This window comes from Chiloscyllium plagiosum, chromosome 15 (assembly GCF_004010195.1).
Source record: "Chiloscyllium plagiosum isolate BGI_BamShark_2017 chromosome 15, ASM401019v2, whole genome shotgun sequence".
Taxonomy (NCBI): domain Eukaryota; kingdom Metazoa; phylum Chordata; class Chondrichthyes; order Orectolobiformes; family Hemiscylliidae; genus Chiloscyllium; species Chiloscyllium plagiosum.
Window position 1 is genome coordinate 9,871,883 of NC_057724.1, and position 22,844 is coordinate 9,894,726.

The window sequence follows — 22,844 nt, forward strand, 5'->3', positions numbered from 1 at the left end:
GCAAATTCCTGTCAATAGTAAGAAAGATGACAAGCTCTCGAAAGAAAATTTTGGGACTAAATATAATAAGTAAGTTAATCTAAATTCTTCTATTATAGGTAAGTTGAATTTAGACACTTGACAGTAGTCTGACAATATTCAGGACCTCAGTTCCGTGTACACCAATTCCACTATGTGCTATGGCATCTCATGCGAAAGCTGAGTTCAACTGATACACCCAAGTAATACCAATTTAAACTGCTTGTAGAAACTCCTCTGCACTTGTCTTCTGTGATAATACAATCAAAAATTCATTTTTTTAAAGAAAACAATTATTAACTCACCAAATGAAACTCAAAATGAAATCATTCTGTATACATATTTTTTTTTTCAAAAACCTGCGTGGCTAAGAATAGGCCGACAGATTCAAACACTTGAAACTTACAAAGGCTCCATGCAAATCATTGGCACAAAGCAATTGCTTTAAATCCATCTCAAAAGAAAACAACACCTCAAGGCACCAAAGGTTACAATGAATCGGTGACCTTATACACACACAAATAAATAGATTTGGCCCATTAATTTTCATTCACATCTGACTGTGAAACTCAGTTAATAGACCTGCATGATTGCACAAAACCTCCTTTCTGACCCTTCGACGTGACAATGAGTAAAGCAAGAATGAAAATGCATTTCTCAAGCAGTGTCACTGGAGAGCGATTTGCTGGGTGCTGGTTACTACGTGAGCATCTGGACTCATTGTGAAGAGACGGATGAGTTTCGTTCTCAACGCGATTAAAGATGGCCGATCTGTGTTTCCAACATATAGAAAAAGGTTTCTAAGAAAACCAAGTGCTTCTCAGGGCAACCCCAAATTCTTAAAACCAAGGGTGTTGAAGTAAAAGAATAGTTTTATGGACTAGGGGTGATCTAACAGAGGTATTTACAATGATTGAAGGAGACAAAATGGCTTGAGGTCGTCAAGTGCAAGGAGATACACTTTGTCAGCAGCAAGGTTGGCGGGTTGGAGAGGCTAATGGTGTGAGCCGACTGTGGTGACAGAGGAGTGCAGGGTACATGAGTGTGGGGTCAGAGGAGCTGGGAAGGGTAGAGGAATTGCGATTGCCGTGGAGGAATGTCAGGGTGGAGATAAGCCAAATGGAGTTATTGCCCCAGGGACAGGGACTTTCACACACTAATATTATAAGTTGTTGTGGTTCTGTTCGAGCACCCGAACTACAAATCTTCTCCCAAACTTTAATATTATAAGTGCTTATGATTTTAAATCACTGTTCCAAAATGTTAAAAGATCAAATGTATTATTGAGCTGAAATTTAAGCTCAATGGGCATGTGGTGAATGTTCAAAGCCCTCTGTGTTTGACCACCAGAGACTGGGCTCTATGGCAGAAAGAACAGAATGTCTTCACTGGAGTCCATGACCAAGGTAAGTACAGAGGGTTTGCACTGATACTCTAGATCAGAGTTAAAGTTACAGGTCATTGGGCTTGGATCCAAGAGACTGAAGTGAAATGTCACAGATAAACACTCTGCAGATTTTTGGTGAGTGTCTCAGAAAACAATGGTTAAGAACTGGACTGGGCTGATCTGTGGAAGTCTTCAACTCATGGGTATGTGTTCCGAATTCTTGACAGTCAAATACAAATTTCAGCTAGACCATGCTGGCCAGGTGCCAAGCAGGAACCAGACGGAACAGGGATCAATCTTATTAGTCTTTGCTCTTCCTGTTACTGACACTCCATTAAGGGACTGTTTTATAGAATGGCAAAAATACACATAGCTACCAGCAGTGATTGGAGCATAGACTGGATGAATGTCAATTGGAGGCGAGTCTGATTTCATGGTGCAAAATCTACAAGTCCAATCCTGGGCCTGAAGCCTGTGTTTTAAACTTCCTAAAAACAATAATAGCTTGACTTCATTAGCTCTATACCACTGGGTAATAAGAACGAGTCCTCAACTGATTAGTGACAACATTCTGTAAGGCTTTTACACCTACTCCACTACACTCTTATCAAAATTAGATCTAAGGGTTGAATTTAATGCATTTCTAAGGGTCAGGGGCACATTCAATTTAGCAGATGTCTGCCCACGTGGTCAATCTGTAATTATGCTACCAGTGGGAGGGGCCTGCCCACTAGCAACCACATTGATGCCGTTAAGTAGGCAGTAAGTGGTGTTACTTGTAAAGCTATCTCTGATTGGTCTGCAATTGGCTTTTCAGTGACTGAGTGGCAACCATTTACCCATTGGGCCCAGTTGTCTTATGACTTTTAGCCACTTTTTGCCCAATTATCATGAGATGAAACATCCATTGTATATGTGGACCAATGGGGGTGGAATTTGTTTACTTTAGCACCACTTCTAATGCCACCACACTGCTGTATCCCCTGGACAGCTTGTGACATGGTGGCTCAGTAGTTAGCACTGCTGCCTCACAGCACCAGGTTTGATTCCAGACTGAGGCGACTGTCTGTGTGGAGTTTGCACATTCTCCCCGTGTCTCTGTGGGTTTCCTCCCACAGTCCAAAGATGTGCAGGTTAGGTGAACTAGCCATGCTAAATTGCCCATAATGTTCAGGGATGTGTAGTTTACTTTCATTAGTCAGGGGAAATGTAGAATAATAGGGTAGGGGAATGGGTCTGGATGGGTTACTCTTCAGAGGGTTGGTGTGGACTTGTTGGGCTGAAGGGCCTGTTTTCACACTGTTGGGATTCTAATTCTAATCATCAGTTGATACCCTTTGCATCCATGATGAGTTACACTGTAGGGATTCTATGCCACCACACTGCTGTAGGGATTCATTGATATAATTCAAAAACACAGCACAAGACATGTGGGTAGTGCCCACCGAGTCAATGCCCCAAGGCAATTATGTGTATATTACTGCTTCATAAAGATCTCCCCCTCTGCATAAACTCCTCACCTCCATCCCAACCTGACTTTAAGTAAAGGAACAGCCAAACGCTGGTCCATTTGAACGTCAGACCCTTGATTTCCAAACTTGGTCCGGAACTTGTTAAAATTTCACAATGATCCATTGGAACAGTTCTCCTGAAGAAGGGCTTATGCCCGAAACGTCGATTCTCCTGTTCCCTGGATGCTGCCTGACCTGCTGCGCTTTTCCAGCAACACATTTTCAGTCCAAGATTTTGAACACAACTGAAGAAAACAATCATGCAATCGATAACTCTGTGATGTGCATTTACAGAGTCACAGAGTTATAGATTCATACAGCATAGAAACAGACCTTTCCGTCCAACCAGTCCACACCAACCATTTTCCCAAACTAAGCTAATCCCACCAGCCTGAGTTTGGCCCATATCCTTCCAAACCTTTCCTCTTCATGTACTTATCCAAACTCCCTGACCTATCACCTCCAACCCACCCCCATTCACCTATTGTAGTCTATGCTACTTTCTCCCCACCCCCACCCTCCTCTCATTTATCTCTCCACCCTTCAGGCACTCTGCCTCTATTCTTGATTAAGGGCTATTGCCTGAAACGTCGATTTTCCTGCTCTTCGGATGCTGCCTGACCTGCTGTGCTTTTCCAGCACCACTCTAATCTAGAATCTTCCAAATGTTGTAACTGTACCCGCATCCACCACTTCCTCTAGAAGTTCATTCCATATATGAAACACTTTCTGTGTAAAACCTTTGTCTCTCACGTCCTTAAAAATATGCTCCCCTAATCTTGAAATCCCCCACCCGAGGGAAAAGACACCTGCCATTCACCCTATCAATGCCCCTCATGATTTTATAAACCTCTATAGGGTCACCTCTAAACCTCCTACGCTCCAGTGAAAAACGCCCCAGCCTCTCCAGTCTTTCCTTATGATGATGTGATGGAAGCGTTGATTAGGAGTGAGGGTGAAAATCTGATTTCAGGAATTTATTTAATCTGTCAACAGAAAACATAATTTAGTAACTCGGGTAGCACGGTGGCTGAGTGGTTAGCAGTGCTGCCTCACAGCACCAAGGACCCAGGTACAATTCTGGCCTTTGGTGACTGTATGTGTGAAGTTTGCACATTCTCCCTGTGTCTGTGTGGGTTTCCTGCGGGGGCTCTGGTTTCCTCCCACAGTCTAAAGATATGCAGGTTAGGGTGGATTGACCATGCTAAATTGCCCATAAGTGTTCAGGGATGTGTAGGTTACGTGCATTAGTTAGGGGTAAATGTAGAGTAATAAGGTAGGAGAATGGGTCTAAATAAAATACTCTTCAGAGGGTCAGTGTGGGCTTGTTTAGCGGAAGGTCCTGTTTCCAAACTGTCAGGATTCTATTCTATTGTAACTTTGATGTAAATACACATTTAGCACCCTCTTGTGCAGTGGACTTTCCCAAAAAATAACCCAGCAAAATTAAATATCCAGAAAATTTTGTTGTGGCATCTTTCTATTGCCAAATCAGTTTTTTTGTAAATAAAATGCAAACTGCTGAGAGCACAGAAGTTGAAATAAACCAGATATAGCTTTATTTCAATGATATACACAGTCAGAAATGAAGTACAGAGAATTGTTTTTGGAAGCCTTACCTTCCTCATTGCTGTACCTCCCTGTCTGTCACCACTTGTATACCTGTGTAAAACAAATAACAGTTCCCAGGTAGAACATTATCTTCAGCTGAGCAAGGAGATCTTGCACTGTATTTTTAATTGAAGGAATACAGCATTAACTGAACTGAACACAACCTTTTCATTACTTCAATTATATGTTGACTATTTCAAATTAATTCCATCAAAATGATTCATGCTCTCAACCCATGGCACATTCCCACCAAACAGTAAGTGTTTTTGACGGGTAGTTAAATGACCCAAAGTAATAATTCTCAAAATGTTGTTAGCAGTTAATGAAAACAAAAGTAACAATGCTATAGGCTGGAGTCAAAGAATTTCCAATTGCTTTCACTTTAGTGCCTATTAGTCTCTTATGAATGACAAAGGTTTTTAAATGAAAGACCTTTCACTTAGGTGGATGTGATGAAGCCAGTCTTGAGTAAGGGTTTAAAGATCTCAGACACTTGGTGACTCTTGTTTTGCACAGATGTGGCTTGAGCTGCTGAGTGTTTCCAGCTTTTGTTTTTACTTATGATTTATAATTAATCAGGCACATCAGTCCCTTAGAAACCGCAAATGTATGGTTAACTTCCTTCAAAGCTACAGCCCCTCAAAATAGCAGCCCGTTCACACAAAACCATGGCACATAGAGGCCAAAAGTAACAATTTAAATGATTCCTGTCTGATATGCCAGTAAACATTAATGAGCACCATTACAGCAGCAACCTCATCGAGAAATTCAAATGATACAAAATTGCAGAGTTCCAGGGAGCACAGCCACTAACTGAAACTCAAGATTTTTGCTTTGAAAAAAAAATTGACATCTGTTGTTTCGTGGAGAAAGTGAGGACTGCAGATGCTGGAGATCAGAGCTGAAAATGTGTTGCTGGAAAAGCACAGAAGGTCAGGCAGCATCCAAGGAGCAGGAGAATCGACGTTTCGGGCATGAGCCCTTCTTCAGGAAGGGCTCATGCCCGATTCCTGAAGAAGGGCTCATGCCCAAAACATCGATTCTCCTGCTCCTTGGATGCTGCCTGACCATTTGTTGTTTCGTGTAATGGGATGGTCTCATTTATTAATCTGCAAGTTGAATGTAATAAAAGATGATCATTCCTCACAAGTGACCATGGTGTGCCAGGAAATGAAAATAGAAAAGAAAGCTCATGAAAGGCAAAATAATCAAAATACTTCTATTATAACATTGCGACATTATGGAAACAGAGAAAATAGGAACTGCAGTAGACTATTTGGTTCTTCAATCCATTCAACATGTATCTATTCCCATTTTCTTCACTTGTATGTCACAACGTGGAGATACTTCTGATGCAAACTATTCTGAGCAATGACGCATAGGGTGTAATTTAATGTAAACAATGTAGACAGGGGTCTCAGCTCCAAATTCCTCAAGAGAAGGTCTAGGGCACAAGTATAATAGATAAAGCTGTTTTGGCAGTAAACATTCTGTAACTGTGCTATTAAATACTAATCAGGCACTTAATTGGACAACGATGGGCCCTTGCCGTGAACAGGCATCGAGGTCGTGGAAGTCTCACCCTCACCAACCAATTAGAGACCAGTAAATCCTCTTTGCTCAACAGCACCCCAGGACAGATAGTGGCTGCTACTGGCATTGCACTCTCTGAGACCCAAGATGGATGAGGGAATGAGGCAACAGGTGAGTTATGGCAGGGTTCGAGGGTGAGGGTTGCAGAAGAGGAGTGCTAGGTGTTGAGATTGGTCAGCTCTACACTATTGAGACCAAACGTGGACTGGGTGACTGCTTTGTGGAATACCTCTACTCTGTCCATAGGAGTGACCCTAACCTCCCAGCAGCTTGCCAATTTAAGAAAGCACCTTGCTGTCATGCTAACATTTCTGCCCTGCACCTGATGCAATTTTCCAATGACAATGAACTCAAGCTCAAGGAATAATATCTTATTTTCTGCTTAGGCACTTTACAGCCTCGAGGTCTCAATAGTGAATTCAATAATCTCAGAAAGTGGCTGTATTTTGTCTGTTGTCTGTTTTTCTTGCATCTCCCTTCACCAGAGCTATGTCGAGTTTATGTCTTGTTTACTTTACACTTATTAGACAGGAATAATTATGTCCCTTTCTCATCTTAATTTACATCCTATTACATCTCTCTTTTTTCCATTAATAACAACCCCCTTTGCTTTGTGCTGGGTCTCTGAATCATCTGCTCTCTTGGTCCTCCTCTGTACTTGTCAAAAGTATAACAAAGAACCTACTTTCCAACACCTTTCTCTTCTAAAGAAACATCGTCATACCAAGTTTGAAACATTAATTTTAATTCTCTCTACACGTACTGTCAGGCCTGATAAAATTGGGGAGGTCTTGATAGCAATATACAAGGGACTAAAGAGACCATCCCTCAAATATTGTAAACAGTTTTGGCCCCCTTGTTTATAGGAAGATTTTCAGACATTGGAGGCAGTCCAGAGAAGGTTTACAGTTTGATTCTGGAGACAGAGAGATTGTCTTATGAGGAGAGAGGTTGGGCCTGTATTCTTTGGAGTTGAGAAGAAATTTCTTGAAATAATTAAGATTCTTAAGCAACTTGACAGGGTGCATGTGGAGAGGTTGTTTTTCTCTGTGGGAGTGTTGAGGACCGGAGAGGACAACCTCAGAGTAAGGGGATACAGTTAGGACATGAGAATGAGGAGGGATTATTTTCTCTCAGAGAGTAATCAGTCTGTGGAATTCTTTACTGCAGAGAGCTGTCAAAGCTGCTTTGCTAAGCATATTCAAGGTCAGAAGTCACACAACACCAGGTTACAGTCCAACAGGCTTAATTAAAATCAGAAGCTTTCGGAGCACTGCTCCTTTGTCAGGTGAATTGATCTTGGAGATCCTCTCCACTCTGAGCCGGTAGTGTCGATGGTAACTATGATGTGGAGGTGCCGGATTTCACCTGAGGAAGGAGCAGCACTCCAAACGCTTGGCCTTGTTGAGTATGAGTTCCCTGAATGGGGCTGTTAACTTGAGGTCAATCATGAAATCCTGGCTGACAGGTCTACCAGAGCCTCAGGAATTCTCCTCACTCTAAGGATTGGCTCTGAGCTAGCTGGCCAGAGTCCATGTGCTGTGCATGTGTAAATAACAATAACTTGGTGATGGGATACTGGCCTCTGTGGAGTTATTTCAAGGTTCAGATTTTCTTGACCTTTTTCTTGACAGACTTATCAACTTGGAGAAAGTGAGGTCTGCAGACGCTGGAGATCAAAGCTGAAACTTTATTGCTGGAACAGCACAGCAGGTCAGGCAGCATCTAGGGAACAGAAGATTCGACGTTTCGGGCACATGCCCTTCTTCAGACTTATCAACTTGTCCTGCCACCAAAATGGATGAGTGCCGTTCTTACTTATGTTCTGGGAGCAGCCTGAATTGAAACATGCAGAGGAACAGAAATGAAAAAAAAACATTTTATTGGACTGTATAGCTGCCACTTAGAATTTTTTTCTTTATTCATTCATGGGATGTGGGCGTCACTGGCTGGGTAAGCCAGTAAGCTAATTGCTCAGAGGGTAGTTAAAAGGCAACCACATTGTTGTGGGTCTGGAGTCACATGTAAACCAGACCAGGTAAGGATGGCAGTTTCATTCCCTAAAGGGCATTAGTGAACCAGATGGGTTTTTCCGGCAACTGATAATGGATTTGTGGTCATCATTAGACTCGTCATTCCAAATTTCTTATTGCATTCAAATTCCACTATCTGCTGTGGCGGGATTCAAACCCAGGTCCTCAGAACATTATCTGGGTCTCTGGATTAACAGAGTCGAAAAGTGTGGTGCTGGAAGAGCACAGCAGGTCAAGCAGCATCCGAGAAGCAGGAGAGTCAACGTTTTGGGCACAAGCTTTGGGCCTCTGCTGTCGTACCAGCTGTGCTTTTCCAGCGCCACACCTTTTGACTCTGAATCTCCTGCATCTGCAATCCTCCCTTTCTCCCAGTCTCTTGATTAACAGTCCAGCGATAATACCACTAGGCCATTGCCTCTGCATAATTAGTCCAGCTATGTCATCCTTGTAAGGGTGCCTAAAATTTCTCTCCCTTAGCGGAAATGTAAATCCTGGTTAATGTAAGTAGCTGAAGTAATAAAGGAGCAGAGAGAGAAAGGGGGAAGTTGTAAAGTAGAAACTAAAAAATGCTGTCGCTGGAAATCAGAAACAAAAAAAGAAAATCAGATATCCTCAGCAAGTCAATGTTTCAGATAAGACATGCAGGGAACAAGTCCAATAAATACAGCTAGCCTGGCATTAGAGGAGAAGATGTACTGAAACAGGTGATAAGGCAATAAATATAATTCACTTGTCGATCAATGCTTTGTGACACAAGTCTACAAAACTGATGTGTGATGTTCAAGCAGTGGTTGGATCTCCCTCAAGTTTGCCCCAGCAGTTTGATAAAATCCCATCTTTCCCAAGCCCATTATCAAAGTACATCAAGCAGATCAATATCCAATTTCATAAAGGCATCTGCTGATAGTAAAGATAGGTGAGCAGTACGATATAGATGTTAAATCAGTGAAATTCAGGACTTTGGAAGTATTTCAGGTTATTTTTATGTTTGGCTGATCAGGACCAAACATGGTCTTCTTAATAGACATCATAACATGATAAACCTTCTCTTAATCCCATTTCCCCTGGGCAGGACTTAGAGATGTGTTTTCATCCGACACTGTTTCCATCATATTGTTATATATTTCACTGACACTGTACAAAGTGAAGATTCCTTTTGAATTTGTGGGAATAAGTAGTTTGAAAGTCAAATCAATTTGAATTGAACCTGACGTTAAAAGCCTCCAGATCAGGGAGGGAAGCTTGATAGCTATTGACAACATTATGCAGCGAGTGTTGATCTCAGCCCTATTGGTTGGCTTCTTGGTGTTGCCACCTTACAAGAGGTGGCCAATTGAGTGGTGACCCCCATCTTCCCTTCAATGAAGGACTGGGGGCTTGTTCCCAAGGTGGAATTCCAGTCAGAGGGCCCAAGCTATGGATGGCAAGTGGCTCCATTGGAAAGGGAAGCACTGCTGAGGCAGGCAAGAGGATGCTCAAAAATGGAGGCTGTCACCATGGCAACAACAATAAAAAAAGCAAATAATGGCTCTGGTTGTCAGGCCACCAATGTAGAGGACATATGGACTACTTATTCCATTCTGGAGTGATTAATAAGGAAGTGCCATGTCTTCCCAGCCTGCCATTTCAAGATCAACTCTATTTGCCTACAGACGAATGCAGGAATTAGGACTGGGCTCTTTAGTGTCTCAACAGTTTGATAAAATCCCAGCTTTCCCAAACCCATTAACCAAACTCATCAAGCAGACCAATATCCAATTTCATAAAGGCATCTACTGGTAGTAAATGAAAGATGAGCAGTAAGATATAGATGTTAAATCAGTGAAATCATAGCTGCTATTCCATAAAATCATAGCTGATCTGAGTGTGGCCTTAGCTCCATTTTCATACCTAACCCATAACGCTTGCTAGCAAAAAAAAATTGAATTCAGCCTTACCCTCCATGGCGCAGAATTCCATAGCCTAATATTTCTCTGGAAGAAAAATAAATCTACTTACCTCAGTAAGGAAAATGCCTCATATTCAAACTGTTCCCTAGTTCTAGATTATTCTGAAAATGGAAACATCCTCTCAGCACGGACACTGTCAAGTCCCCTCAGGATCTTATGTGTTTTAACACAATCACCTGTCACTCTTCTAAACTCCACCATAGGCCCAGCCTGAACTACCTCAGCTCCGAAGATAACCTGCTCATTTCGGAATCAACGGAGTGCCTCTATTCTGAACTGCATCTAAATGCAATAACATCCTTTCTTTAATAAGGACAGTAAAACTGCACATCGTACTCCATATGTGGAGTCGCCAACATTTTGTCTTTTTAAATTAGATTACATTACATTACAGTGTGGAAACAGGCCCTTCCACACCGACCCACCGAAGCGCAATCCACCCATACCCCTACATTTACCCCATACCTAACACTACAGGCAATTTAGTATGGCCAATTCACCTGATCTGCACATCTTTGGACTGTGGGAGGAAACCGGAGCACCCGGAGGAAACCCACGCAGACACGGGGAGAACGTGCAAACTCCACACAGTCAGTCGCCTGAGGCGGGAATAGAACCCGGGTCTCTGGCGCTGTGAGGCAGCAGTGCTAACCACTGTGTCACCGTGCCGCCCACTGTAGCATATCTTGCCCACATTTTTACTCATTTCACCTCTTAAAAAAAACACTATTCTATTTGCCTTTCTAATCACCTGCTGCATCCTGTATATCAATCTTCTGTGATTCATGGACCACAATTGATGCATCCATATCTCTCCTCATGTAACAGGTGACCCAGAGTTCTACAGTCACCCTCCTTTCAAATAACAGTCTGTTTTTTTTATTGTTCCTTCCAAAATGGTCACATTCATCTTTTGCCACATTAAACTCCATTTGCCGATTTTTTTTTTTGCAGGCTGACTTAACCTATGTAAGTTCCTCTATGGACTCATTGGGATGGATTTTCTGAGGAATAGAAATCTCTGTTGCTTTTTACTCCTCAAAAGGAGAGAGCTCCGCATTTCTGAGAGGAGAGCTCGCTCAGGGCTCCTCCTGAAATGCAGAGCTGTACTTCCACTCTGCCAGCCCTGTCACAGCAAGGCACACCTGCAGTTAGAACAAAAAGGCCCAGAATCACAGACAGCCACTTAGACAACTGCTGTCAAACAGTAAGTCTGTATGGCAAGTGTGAGTACTCCTCTTTGCATTGGTAGTGTCCCTGCCTCAGGGTCAGGAGGTCCAGATTCAAATTTCCCATGTTCCAGAGATGTATAGTAATATCACTGAATAGATTGATTTGGAAATATTTATGAGGCAAGTGTAATGTTAGGGTGCTGGGTGTGTACGTAGTAGGGTCAGTAGGGTGGCCAGGTATACAGGGTGTGAGCGATGCCAGATAAGTAGATTGCCAGCTGGGCATGGGGTTAGATTCTGGCAGGTAGGGTGAAAGGGGCGGGTAAGAGTGCCAGGGTGCAAGTTAGCAAGGGGGTCAGCTGAGTGATGAAGTGTTCGGAGTAGGTTGGGGTGTAAGAGAAATTAGGTCTGACAAAGGAGAGTTGTTAATGGATCGAGTGAAGGTTGTGGTGGTGGTTGGGGATGAGGCATGTCTGGCCCAGAGCAGGGAAAGGTGAGGTGGAGTAAGGAAAAGGGTGCAGACAAGGTGGGTCAGATGAGGGCGGCATGGTGGCGCAGTGGTTAGCACTGCTGCCTCACTGCACCAGGGACTTGGGTTTGATTCCAGCCTCGGTCTGTGTGGAGTTTGCACATTCTCCCCATGTCTGTGTGGGTTTCCTCCGGGTGCTCCAGTTTCCTCCCACAGTCCAAAGATGTGCAGGTTAGATGAATTGGCCATGCTAAATTGCCCATAGTGTTCAGGGAGGTATAGGGTGGTGCAATAGTCAGGGGTAAAATGTAGTTTAGTAGGGTAGGGGAATAGGTCTGTGTGGGTTACTCTCCGGAGGGTTGGTGTGGACTTATTGGGTTGAAGGGCTTGTTTCCATGCTGTAGGGGTTTTGTGTAGGGATTCTGGGTCAAGAGCAGGTCAAAGGGGATCACGTCAGATCCAAAATGGGTGAAGAAGGGCTGTCTGATCAAGATCTGGGAGTTTTTTTAGGAGGCGCAGGGCTAGGTGAAGTCAGTATGAGACTCTTCCCGGTCCATAAGCAGCGCTGTAAAAGTATCCAGCTTCTCCACAAAGCTGTTCCCCACCTCCTTTCAGACACTGGGCTTGTGAGGGTTGCACACATTACCATCCACTGACAAACGTGCTGCACCAATCCAGTCAAAGTCTGCCAGCCTCATTAACATATATATATATATTTTATTTACATATAATGCCAATCAGCGTCTAGAGAGTGGTGGTCTGCAAGCTTCCTCTCCCACCAGCGGCACCTCACCCATCTGTCCATTCCTCAGAATGTGGACAAAGAAGCACTGGTTATTGAAGACTGTTCGCTCCTGCTCTCAGCTGATATCCTCATGCTTCCCCCTCTCCAACTCCCCGAGCTATGGTTAGCAGAGAGGGGGGGGGGAGTATCATAGCATTTGATGGATGTGCAAACTCCCTGATCAACCATCCTCCTCTGTCTCCGCTCAGTTGCACCAGCCTGTCTGCTGACTTCGCTTTAAGCCGGATGGTGTGACCTTTGGCACTGCCCACTGTTGGCGTGCTTATGTTGTCCATTTCACTTCAATGAAACATGGCCCTGGGCAGTAGAGCTAAGGCAGCCCACAGGCTTTCAGGTCTAGGCAGCCTTTCTGGGAGCTAACTTCACCTTGCTTAAACTTCAATGCAACTGCTATCTCAAACAGAAGCCTTCAAACAATAAAATGGTCAGAGTTTACTCAACTTACCATCTCTGCCGTAGCAGACACTCACTGTCCACATCGTGGTGATTCTTATACACTTTGAACAATCAACCATATTTCAAGAAACATAATCAGAAAGAGAAGATTTACCTTTCAGTCTCCCCAACAATAGAATCCCCTGCTCGCTGCAAACAACAAAAGGTGGAAAGAGGAAAGAAAGAGCTGTGTTAAAGTCTTTCATAGAAATGAAACAAAGCCCCATTTCCCATAATTAAAACATGCAGCACGAGTGCTCCAACATACCTGAAATGTGAGATCATAAACTGCAGCAGGTATGAACAGTGGTTACTGTAGATGAGCAAGCTGAGACAGCTCAGCAATGTAATAAAGACTTGTCTGCAAGATCTAAAGGCTTACATTTACTTCACTGCCTATGCTGACACCCAGACCCACTGACAGCAGGTTTCATCTGCTTTTAGTCAGAAGTTCATGCGTTGGAAGCTTCGAGTGGTTTCCCCACCCACAATTTTGTTTTTCAAACTTGTGAGACACTGATCGTACCAGATGCTCATGCTTTTAGTTCTAGATCTAGACGAGCTGACATGACACTTAGAGAAACTAAAAGAAAATGTACTAAAGGATGCCCGGATCACTCTTGCAAAGCAGGATGCTTGGAATCTCTGGTACAGGATGCTTGGAATCTCGGGCGGCACGGTGGCACAGTGGTTAGCACTGCTGCCTCACAGTGCCAGAGACCAGGGTTCAATTCCCGCCATAGGCGACTCTCTGAGTGGAGTTTGCACATTCTCCCCGTGTCTGCGTGGGTTTCCTCCGGGTGCTCCGGTTTCCTCCCACAATCCAAAAATGTGCAGGTTAGGTGAATTGGCTGTGCTAAATTGTCCGTAGTGTTAGGTGAAGGGGTAGATGTAGGAGAATGGGTCTGGGTGGGTTGCGGGTCGGTGTGGACTTGTTGGGCCGAAGAGCCTGTTTCCACACTATAAGCAATCTAATCAGTCTCTCCACTTCCTCATAGTAGGGGGAACTGGTCATTCTTTCTTGTTAATACAAAAGCTCTCTCTCTCTCTCTCCAATCTCCAATGGACGCAGGTCCTGCTCATGTGAGTCCGAAATAGACTCTTGGTGGTGTCCTCCCGATTTTGGTTTTCGGGGAGAAGTATGTCTTTGTTCTGACTTCCTATGTGACTTTTACCTCTCTGAATGCTGATTCAAGGAAAGGTTCCTGTAAGAATTATCCTTTAATCATGAAAGGATAGAGAGCTAACTGAACAGTTACTTAGCTGTACCAATCATGCAAACTGCGAGCTAACGGGTTAGTTAGAACCAGTACAATTGAATGCATAAAACAAACAAAAGTCTTACTGAACCAAACGATAGAAGTATGTTCCATCACATGCAGAAGGCTGATCTGAGAATATTCCATTAGACATATTTAAGGGATCTGAATGAGGGATTACCTGTCTCTTTCTTAGTTAAAAGTTAGGAGTGGAAGGGGAAGAAAAAAATAGGCAGAGTCTGGAAATCGCAAATTAATTCAACACAAACACTAAGTGAGTGAAGAAAAGTGGTAAATCAGTAAGGCTCCATCCTTTTCGAGCAGCTTACAATAATTGGATGACATTTTTAAAAAAAGGCCATCCAACCCCTGGAGTACTAAAGGGTCCTTGGTTGGTACACTTGACATTTATACTGTGATTTGCAGTAGTTCCAGACTAGAGCCTGGAAATTACTGTGAGTTAGGTTCTCAGAGCTTGTACCAAACTTCATCCTCTACCATTTTCATGGATTCATTAACACACTCATTCTCAACAGGTTAATCTGCTCCTGTTAAAACGATGGACAGAACAATTGAGCATTTGTGTGACAGTAATATCGAGGCAACTAATATGCTTCTTAGGTAACATCGTTGAAAGGGCGATTGGACATGCTGAACCTCATTCCTATTAATGGGATGTTATGGATAATTCCATGATCATCCACATTGGAGCTATGTTTTTGGACAGGGAGGATTGGAGAACTGAAGCTATGGTACAGTCTTACCTTAATCTACCTTCCTTCTCAGCACAACCTCTACAACTGGCAGCTCACGATTGAGATCATTTTTGACCTTAGCTTAAACCATAATTTTTTCATATGTTTAACGAGTTTGTGGCATTTTGTTTAATTCAGATGAGACCAAAGCCACACCTTCTTGATGAAGTGTCAGCATCTAACTGTTAATGTCTGTACATAGTGAAAGGAGTGAGAAAGATAAACTAAATTTCATGTGTTAAATTTGATAAAACACATACTACATTTAGATGCTACACTTTGGGTAAGACAATTCAGGGTAGGACTTTTACACACAATGGTAAGGACCTGGGGATTGTTGCTAAACAAAGAGACCTTGGAGTGCAGGTTCATGGTTCCTTGAAAGTTGAGTTGCAGGTAGACAGGATAATGAAGAAGGTAGTCAGACCGAAAGGTCTGTTTCCATGCTGTATGACTCTAACTCTGTAACTTGTGTTTGGTATGCTTTCCTTTATTGGTCAGTACATTGAATATAGGAGTTGGGAGATCATGTTCTGGCTGCGCAAAACATTGGTTAGGTCACTTTTGGATAACTACTTTCAATTCTGGTCTCCCTGCTATAGAAGAAATGTTGTTAAACTTGAAAAAATTTACAAGAATGTAGCCAGGGTTGGAGGGTTGAACTATAGGGAGAGTCTGAATAGGCTGGAGCTAATTTCCCTGGAGCATCAGAGGCTGAGGGATGACTGTAAGAAATTTATAAAATCGTGAAGGGCATAGTCAAGGTGAATAGTCAAGGTGAATAGTCAAGGTCTTTTTTCCCAGGATAGGGGAGCCCAAAACTAGAGGGCACAGATTTAAGGCAATTGGAAAAAGATATAAAAGGGACCTAAGGGGTAACGTTTTCACGCAGAGGGTGGCTTATGTATGGAATGAGTTGCCAGGGGAGGTGGTGGAAGCTGGTACAATTACAACATTTAAAAGGCATCTGGATGGGTATATGAATAGGAAGGGTTTATAGGGATATGGGCCAAATGCTGGCAGGTGAGACTAGATTTATTTAGGATATCTGGTCGGCATGGACAAGTTGGACCAAAGGGTCTGTTTCTGTGCTGCACAGCTGTATGACTCTATGATTCTATATACCATAGAATAGTGAGTAAGTAAACTTCTGGATGCAGCAAATACAATAATTACAGATGCTTAAAACATTGCACACCATGTGGTAAAGAGCCAATTCTACAACAAATGTTCCAAATATATTAACTTGAGGTGTAATTTCCACAGTTTTTGACTATTTGTTAAAAGGTAGATATGAGTCATCTATCATTCCTTCTGAAAATGTTTACTTCTCTTGATTGGGTCTGTTTAGATAAATTCTTTTCATTCTTTTATGGACTGTGGCCATTGCTGCTTGGGCCAGCTTTTGCTGTCCTCCCTTACTGCCCTCAAGGGGTGTGGTGGTGAGCTACCTTCTTGAACTTCTGAAGGTGTATGTAGGCCCACATTGTTATTGGGGAAGGATGTCCAGGATTTTGACCTAGCAACACTGAAGGAACGTGGATATAGTTCCGAGTCAGGATGGAGAGAGACTGGCTCCCAAGTATCTGCCGCCCATGTCTTTCTAGATGGAAGTAGTCATGGCGATTTCTAAAGAGACTTGGTGCATTTATGCACTAAAACTTGTAGATGGTACACACTGTGTAAGCATCAGTGGCGGTTAGAGTGAATGTTTGTGGCTGTAGTGCTGATCAAATGGGCTGTTTGGTCCTGACTGGTGTCCTTTTTGGGTGCCATTGGAGCTGCACTCATCCAAGCAAATCCGAAATAATCTATTGTACTGCTTACTTTGCTTTAAGATTTACTCAGTAAAGGACTCCTAGCCTCTGACCTGCTCTTGTATCCACATTTCATACGGTTAGTCCAGTTCAGTTTCTGGTTAAACTGGACAGATTGCTGCATGGGTGTTTGAATGGCATAGCACAGTTACATCAATAACACAACCCTCATACTTCTAGATTTTCCTAGTACTGCCAAGATGATTACCCAAATCCTCATTAACAAACAGATAATTTTCATCTATAATTCAAAACTTGAATTAGTTTCAAAATAACAGTCCTGAAAGAAAAGGATAATACCTTTGACTCAAAAATTGTATTGTGAGATAATAGCATCCAAGTTCATCCATAATGGACTATCTCAATAGATGCTATTTATAAATGGCCAAAAAGGAGGACAGAGAAATTTCAAACACATTACTCTACAAGAACAGAATGTTGTTATTTTAAAGATGTTGAAGGATTAGCTGTTATACCAGAGTTTTTGATGTAGTTTTCTTACTTACAATGTGATTTAAGAACACATTATCAGATAATAAATAACCGCACAATTACTGTTAGTACTCTATTTGCGAATATATATCTGGAAATGAGTAAACAGCTAATTAAAACACATCTCTTGTGACTCATTCAAAGTCAGTATGGAAGACTGGAGGTTGATCAATATGTCTACACTAACTCTTCCAACATATAGAAATAACACTTTACACTTATGATGACTTAATGTGACAGAACATCATAAGATACCTTAGAGTGTTACAAGACAGAAATTTGGCAATGAGCAACACTAGGAGGTCTGAGGCTAGATGACCAAAAGAGCAAGCTTTTGAAAATGTCTTAACAAACAAGGCAGAAAGGTGGAAAGATTTTGGGAGGGCAGCTTGCAGCTTAAGGTGTAGTCTTCAGTGATGGAGTGATTAAAATTGGGAATGACCAAGAAGCCAGAGATCATGGGAGGTGATCACAGAGCTAGGTAGGAGCTTGATCACGGAGGGATTTGAAATCAAGGGCGAGGAACTTAAAAATCAAGGCCTCGCTTAAGCAGGAGCCAATGTACGTCAGCAAGTGCAGAGATGAGTAGTTATTGGTGCACTGGTACATGTTTTCAGAATTTTGAATGTGTTCAACTTTCCCAAGGGAGAGAATTACACAGGCTGGCTAAGAATACACTCAAATATGGAGATAACAAAAGAATGAGGTAGAGATAACAAAAGAAATGAGGTCAGGATAATGTTGGATGATATTACAGAGGTGAAAGCCTGAACTTTTAATGGATGTGGCAGGAAACTCACTTTGGAGTCAAATGTAGCAGTCTGTAAATGTAGTGTAATTTCTAAACAAACGTTCACACTCTAGAAGGTGCCAATTGTCCTGTTTGTGCTGACACTACGATCAACTAACAATGAGTTGATCCAAAACTTTTATTCTCCCCACCCACAATTTTGAGTGTGACAGGAGTAGATTCTCACTCAGTATGAGATTGACAAGCTGATGTGTGAGTTATAGAAGGATGGAACTGAAATAAAAGACTCATAGTTCATTCATTCAGAAGGGTTATTTGAGAGTCTAGATTAGAGTGGTGCTGGCAGCATCCGAAGAATTTGAGTGTAGTGACCAGATGTTCCACAGTCCAAGCCTTTCACAAGAGACCCTAGAGTTTTCACCAGATGATGTTAGTAGGGTAATTTAAGTGATGGTGATACCATTGAATGTCAAGGGGTGGTGGTTCGAATCTGTCATATTGGAGATGGTCTTTCGTGGCACAGTCTCACAATTAATACGTCATCCAAGTGAGAGAGTGAGAGTAAACAATGTCCGCAGTCACTGCGCTGTAATTAGATATTGTACTGGGATTGGACTGGGATAAGAGTGAATCTGATTGGCTGAACAGCCTCCTTCATGTCTGTGATCCCTGCAATTAAAGCGCTCAAAAATCAATCAATCATGACAGCAACCTTTGTGAAATGATGCAATAATTTTTCATTAACTGACTATATTTTGAATAACGATTTAAATATGCTTTGTCTGCTGCAATAATGGACAAGTTAATAGGTTTCACGCTAACAGTTTCTGCACAGCAGTACAGCTCACATCTGCTAAAGGCGGGTGAATTTTTAATTTTTAATATGCTTCCATTCATGAATGCTGTTTCTCTCAACCGACAATACCTTACACAAGTAAATAGCTGTTCCACATGTTTGGGAAAATAATTACCTTTTCCAAACATTGAGGTGAATGTTGTTTCTATGTCAAATTGACACAGATGAAAAATCATGTGGGTCCCAAAGAGGAGGGGAGGTGTAGATCCCCATACCAGAATTGTACGCTGTGTTCTTCATAGAAACCATTCGGCCCATCAAGTCCACATCGACCCTTTGAAGAGCATCCCACCCGGATCCAACTCCCTACCCTGTCCCTGTAGCCCGGCATTTCCCATGGCTAACCCATGCACATTCCTGGACACTAAGGGACAATTTAGCATGGCCTATCCATCTAACCTGCACAGCTTTGGACTGTGGGAGGAAACTCGTGTGGATACGGGAAGAATGTGCAAATTCCACACAGACAGACGCCCGAGGCTGGGGTTGAACCCAGGTCCCTGGTGCTGGGAGGCAGCGGTGCTAACCATTGGGTCACCGTGCCGTGCTTCCATGATTCAAACGCAGCCCTGCAAATTGCTAAAGCAAAACACTTGCCCATATTCACAATAGAATTGGAAAGCTGATGGAAGAAAGAAATCACCCCTTCGAGTGTGTAAAAAATGTGTTTAATTCATAAGAAAAGAATTGAGTTTCTCAATGCTTTGTTTTTGCTCCACTTCAATTTACAATTACTGACATCATAGACAGGAAGTGAAACCACTCCTTGTTTTGAATGGAATTAATGACGTCACACTTCAACCTCTCTAAATGCAAAGGTTAGACTTCATGAGTTTTCCACTTAAACCAATTTCATTAATTGTTTCTGAACTCCCCCCATCTTGCTTAATAGCTTGCATATCCTTATTATTTGATCAGTTATGTCTGAAATTCAATGATAAAAGTTGAATATATGTCAATGTCACTTCATTTTACTGGTATAATGGAGGCAGTTGAACGCAGGTTAGTTTGCCGAACTGGAATCTATCTAGGGTGTTAAATGCCCAAAAATGCAAGGAAGTCAGTTCTAATTCTGGATTTCCACATCTAACTACAATGCGTTAGGCGATGGATGGATAATCCCCTCAGGAGATTGGGGTGTTGCCAATTTCAAAATGTCATTTGCTCAATTATAATGGTATGAGCATGGCTTTTGGAATTTAAGTTTGGGTCCAAAAAAGTTTGCGCGTTTCCTAGAAGACATCCTCGCAAACCAGGTGAAAGCCATGAGATGTGACAGGGAATAAGCACAGGATTCACTACTCACTGCTTTGTACCTGCTGTTTAAAAGGTTTGATGGCAGTGCCTGCATTAACTTTACAACCTTGGGGATGTGGTCTTGAGGTTTGCATGTTTGATCTGCATTCTGCAGCTCTGATCTGTCAGAATAGCATGACCACCATTTATACTGGACGCCAGCAGGACCACCCATGGCAGAAGCAGCAAGAGGTTCCTACATCTACAAGAGCTGGGTGATGGAGTGAGGGGTTGCCAGGGCTGGGCAGAAATCAGCAGCAGATGAGCCAGAACCAGAACACAGTGTCCACGTGGGGACGATAGGCTTCCCTTGACCTGTCAGAACAGCAGTGTCTCAAGAGATCCCAGCCTGCTGGAGAAAAACTCGCTTCACATAGAATTCACTAGCTTTCAAATATCCCCATCCCCCCGCTCATCCCAGGTCCAGCCCTCCCTCTCGGTATCCTCCCCCACCCCCCGACCTGACCTAACCTATCCAGCTTCCTTCCCACCTATCTGCTCCACTATTCCCACTGACCAATCTCATTCACCTCCTACCTATCACCATACCGTCTACCTGTCCCCTATCCCAACCCCTTCCCTCTATTTATTTCTCAGCCCCCTTCTCCCTCCCCAGTCTTGAGGAAAGGTTCCGACCCGAAACGTCAACTTTCCTCCGCCTCTGATGCTGCTTAACTTGCTGTGGCTTTTTCCAGCTCCACTCTCTATCAACTCTGACTTTCCAGCATCTGCAGTCCTCACTGTCTCCAAATCAGTGAATCTGGTGGCCATGCCAACAGCAGTATCCAAGTGTCTCCAGCACCTTTTCTGCTGGCCCCTTCCAGGGTTCTGTAGGAGCTGGTAGTCCATAGCGTGCACAATGTACTAGATGACCGACGGCTGGTTTTCCAGGTTAGTGTTCACTGCCTGTTTCAATTCCTCCAACCACTCCCTTTCTGACATGACCATCCTTTGGAGGAACAACACCTTATTTCCCGCCTGTGCAGCCTGCAGCCCGTAGGACTCAAGATTGAGTTCTCCAATTTCAAATTACCTAGCTGCCCATCCTCTGACTCCTTTCCCAGCTCCTCCCCCTCCCTTCCATTCCTCTGATCGACCCTTCCTTCCAAACACCAACCGGATTCATTCCTCCCGTCGACCAATCAGGTCATACTGTGGTGAAAGGGTTAAAATTGTGTCCCAATACATGTGTGAATCTAACCGAAAATGGAAGGTGTCGCTTGGTCCCGTGTGAATCTTGTTATACACCTTCCCGTGTGAATCTTCTTATCTGTATGTAACCAGAATGGAATGTGTTTTTTAGCCTTGCTCTGCTGTTCACATGAATGTTTATATCTGGAAAAGAGTATATCAGCTGGAAAAGTCTCCAGTTCGGTAGAGTCTGCTCCGGGGTTACGTTTAACCGCCGAGCGTGGGTTGTTGGCAACCGCTCTACCAGAACTGACGGCTCCCAGTTCGGGTAACGTGTAGAGTGAGTATAAACCAGACCCGTTGTAAGTACGAGACTGGTTGTGGTGACACTGCGGGGAATAAAACACTTATATTCTAGCAGACTCGCCTCTTGGCTGTTTGTTCTGTGTCAGACTACTTTCCTGCGAGCCTGGTCCTTGACCTTGAGAATTTTTTAAAACACATACCCACCACCATGTTCACCTATCACCACCTCACCACCCCTCTCTCCACCCATAACCCCCCTGCCCCACCCCCACCATCTGCAACTCCCTCTAACCCCATCGGCAGTCTTGAAGAAGAGTTATACCCAAAATATTGGACTTCTCCACCTCCTGATGCTGCCTGGCTTGTGGTAATCAACCACAGCAGAAGGAAACAGTATTGAAGTTGCTGAGAAACAACACAGGCACTTGCTGATTTAAGATGGGGAATGTGAGGGAATACATATACAGACTGGGATGGGTGTAGTTACATGCTAAGGTACAAGGAATGGTATGCCGGAGTAGGGTAGATGCATCAAAATGTAGTTGCTTTGATGTTCCTTGCACGGGTTTGGTCATTAACACTTTGTGCTGACTATCCCGACCACCTCAGCAACCACCAGCAGCTATCACTTTCTGTGCATCCAACTCAGACCCCATTAGACAACCTCTACTTCCTTTGCCCCATCATTCACAGCACTGCCTCAGTTGTCCATGCACTAAGTTTCAGAATACCCTCCGAGACCTCTGTACCTCTCCAACTCACTCTCCTCCTAAAGACATTTCTTAAAATGTAACTGTTTCACCAAGCTTTTAGTCATCAATCTTAAAGGCTTCTTTGTTGGCTACATGCTGACCTTCAGCTTACACTGCTGCAAAACACCTTTCATTAAGATAACAGTGCTTTATGAAAACAGGCTGCTTCACGAAATGTACTTAAAGTGTGTCACTTGCTGGTACTTACTTAGTGTTTTACAGCACAGAAACAGACCAGTCCATGCCGAACATAATTCCGAACTAAATTAGTCCCACTTGCCTGTGTGTGGCCCATATCCCTCAAACATTTCTTATTCATGTATTTACCCAAATGTCTTTTAAACATTCCTGTGTCCAGCCCTCCCTCTGGAAGAACATGAAAGCAGACACGAGGAGGGAGTGTGCAAATGAACTGAATATTAACAGTATTGGCAGAGTGTGCAGTA

At 43.1% G+C, this 22,844-nt stretch overlaps 1 protein-coding gene across 2 annotated transcripts in view; it reads right to left on the reverse strand.

The window, feature by feature from the left end:
• si:ch211-26b3.4 (connector enhancer of kinase suppressor of ras 2) overlaps window positions 1-22,844 on the reverse strand; it is a 576,848-nt gene that overhangs the window by 103,782 nt on the left and 450,222 nt on the right. For both annotated transcript variants that reach the window (XM_043704404.1, XM_043704405.1), the window contains exons 13-14: window positions 13,099-13,133; window positions 4,536-4,578 (exon numbers count right to left, since the gene is read on the reverse strand). In XM_043704404.1, coding sequence (XP_043560339.1) covers window positions 4,536-4,578; window positions 13,099-13,133 — 78 coding nt within the window. The remainder of the gene's footprint in view (window positions 1-4,535; window positions 4,579-13,098; window positions 13,134-22,844) is intronic.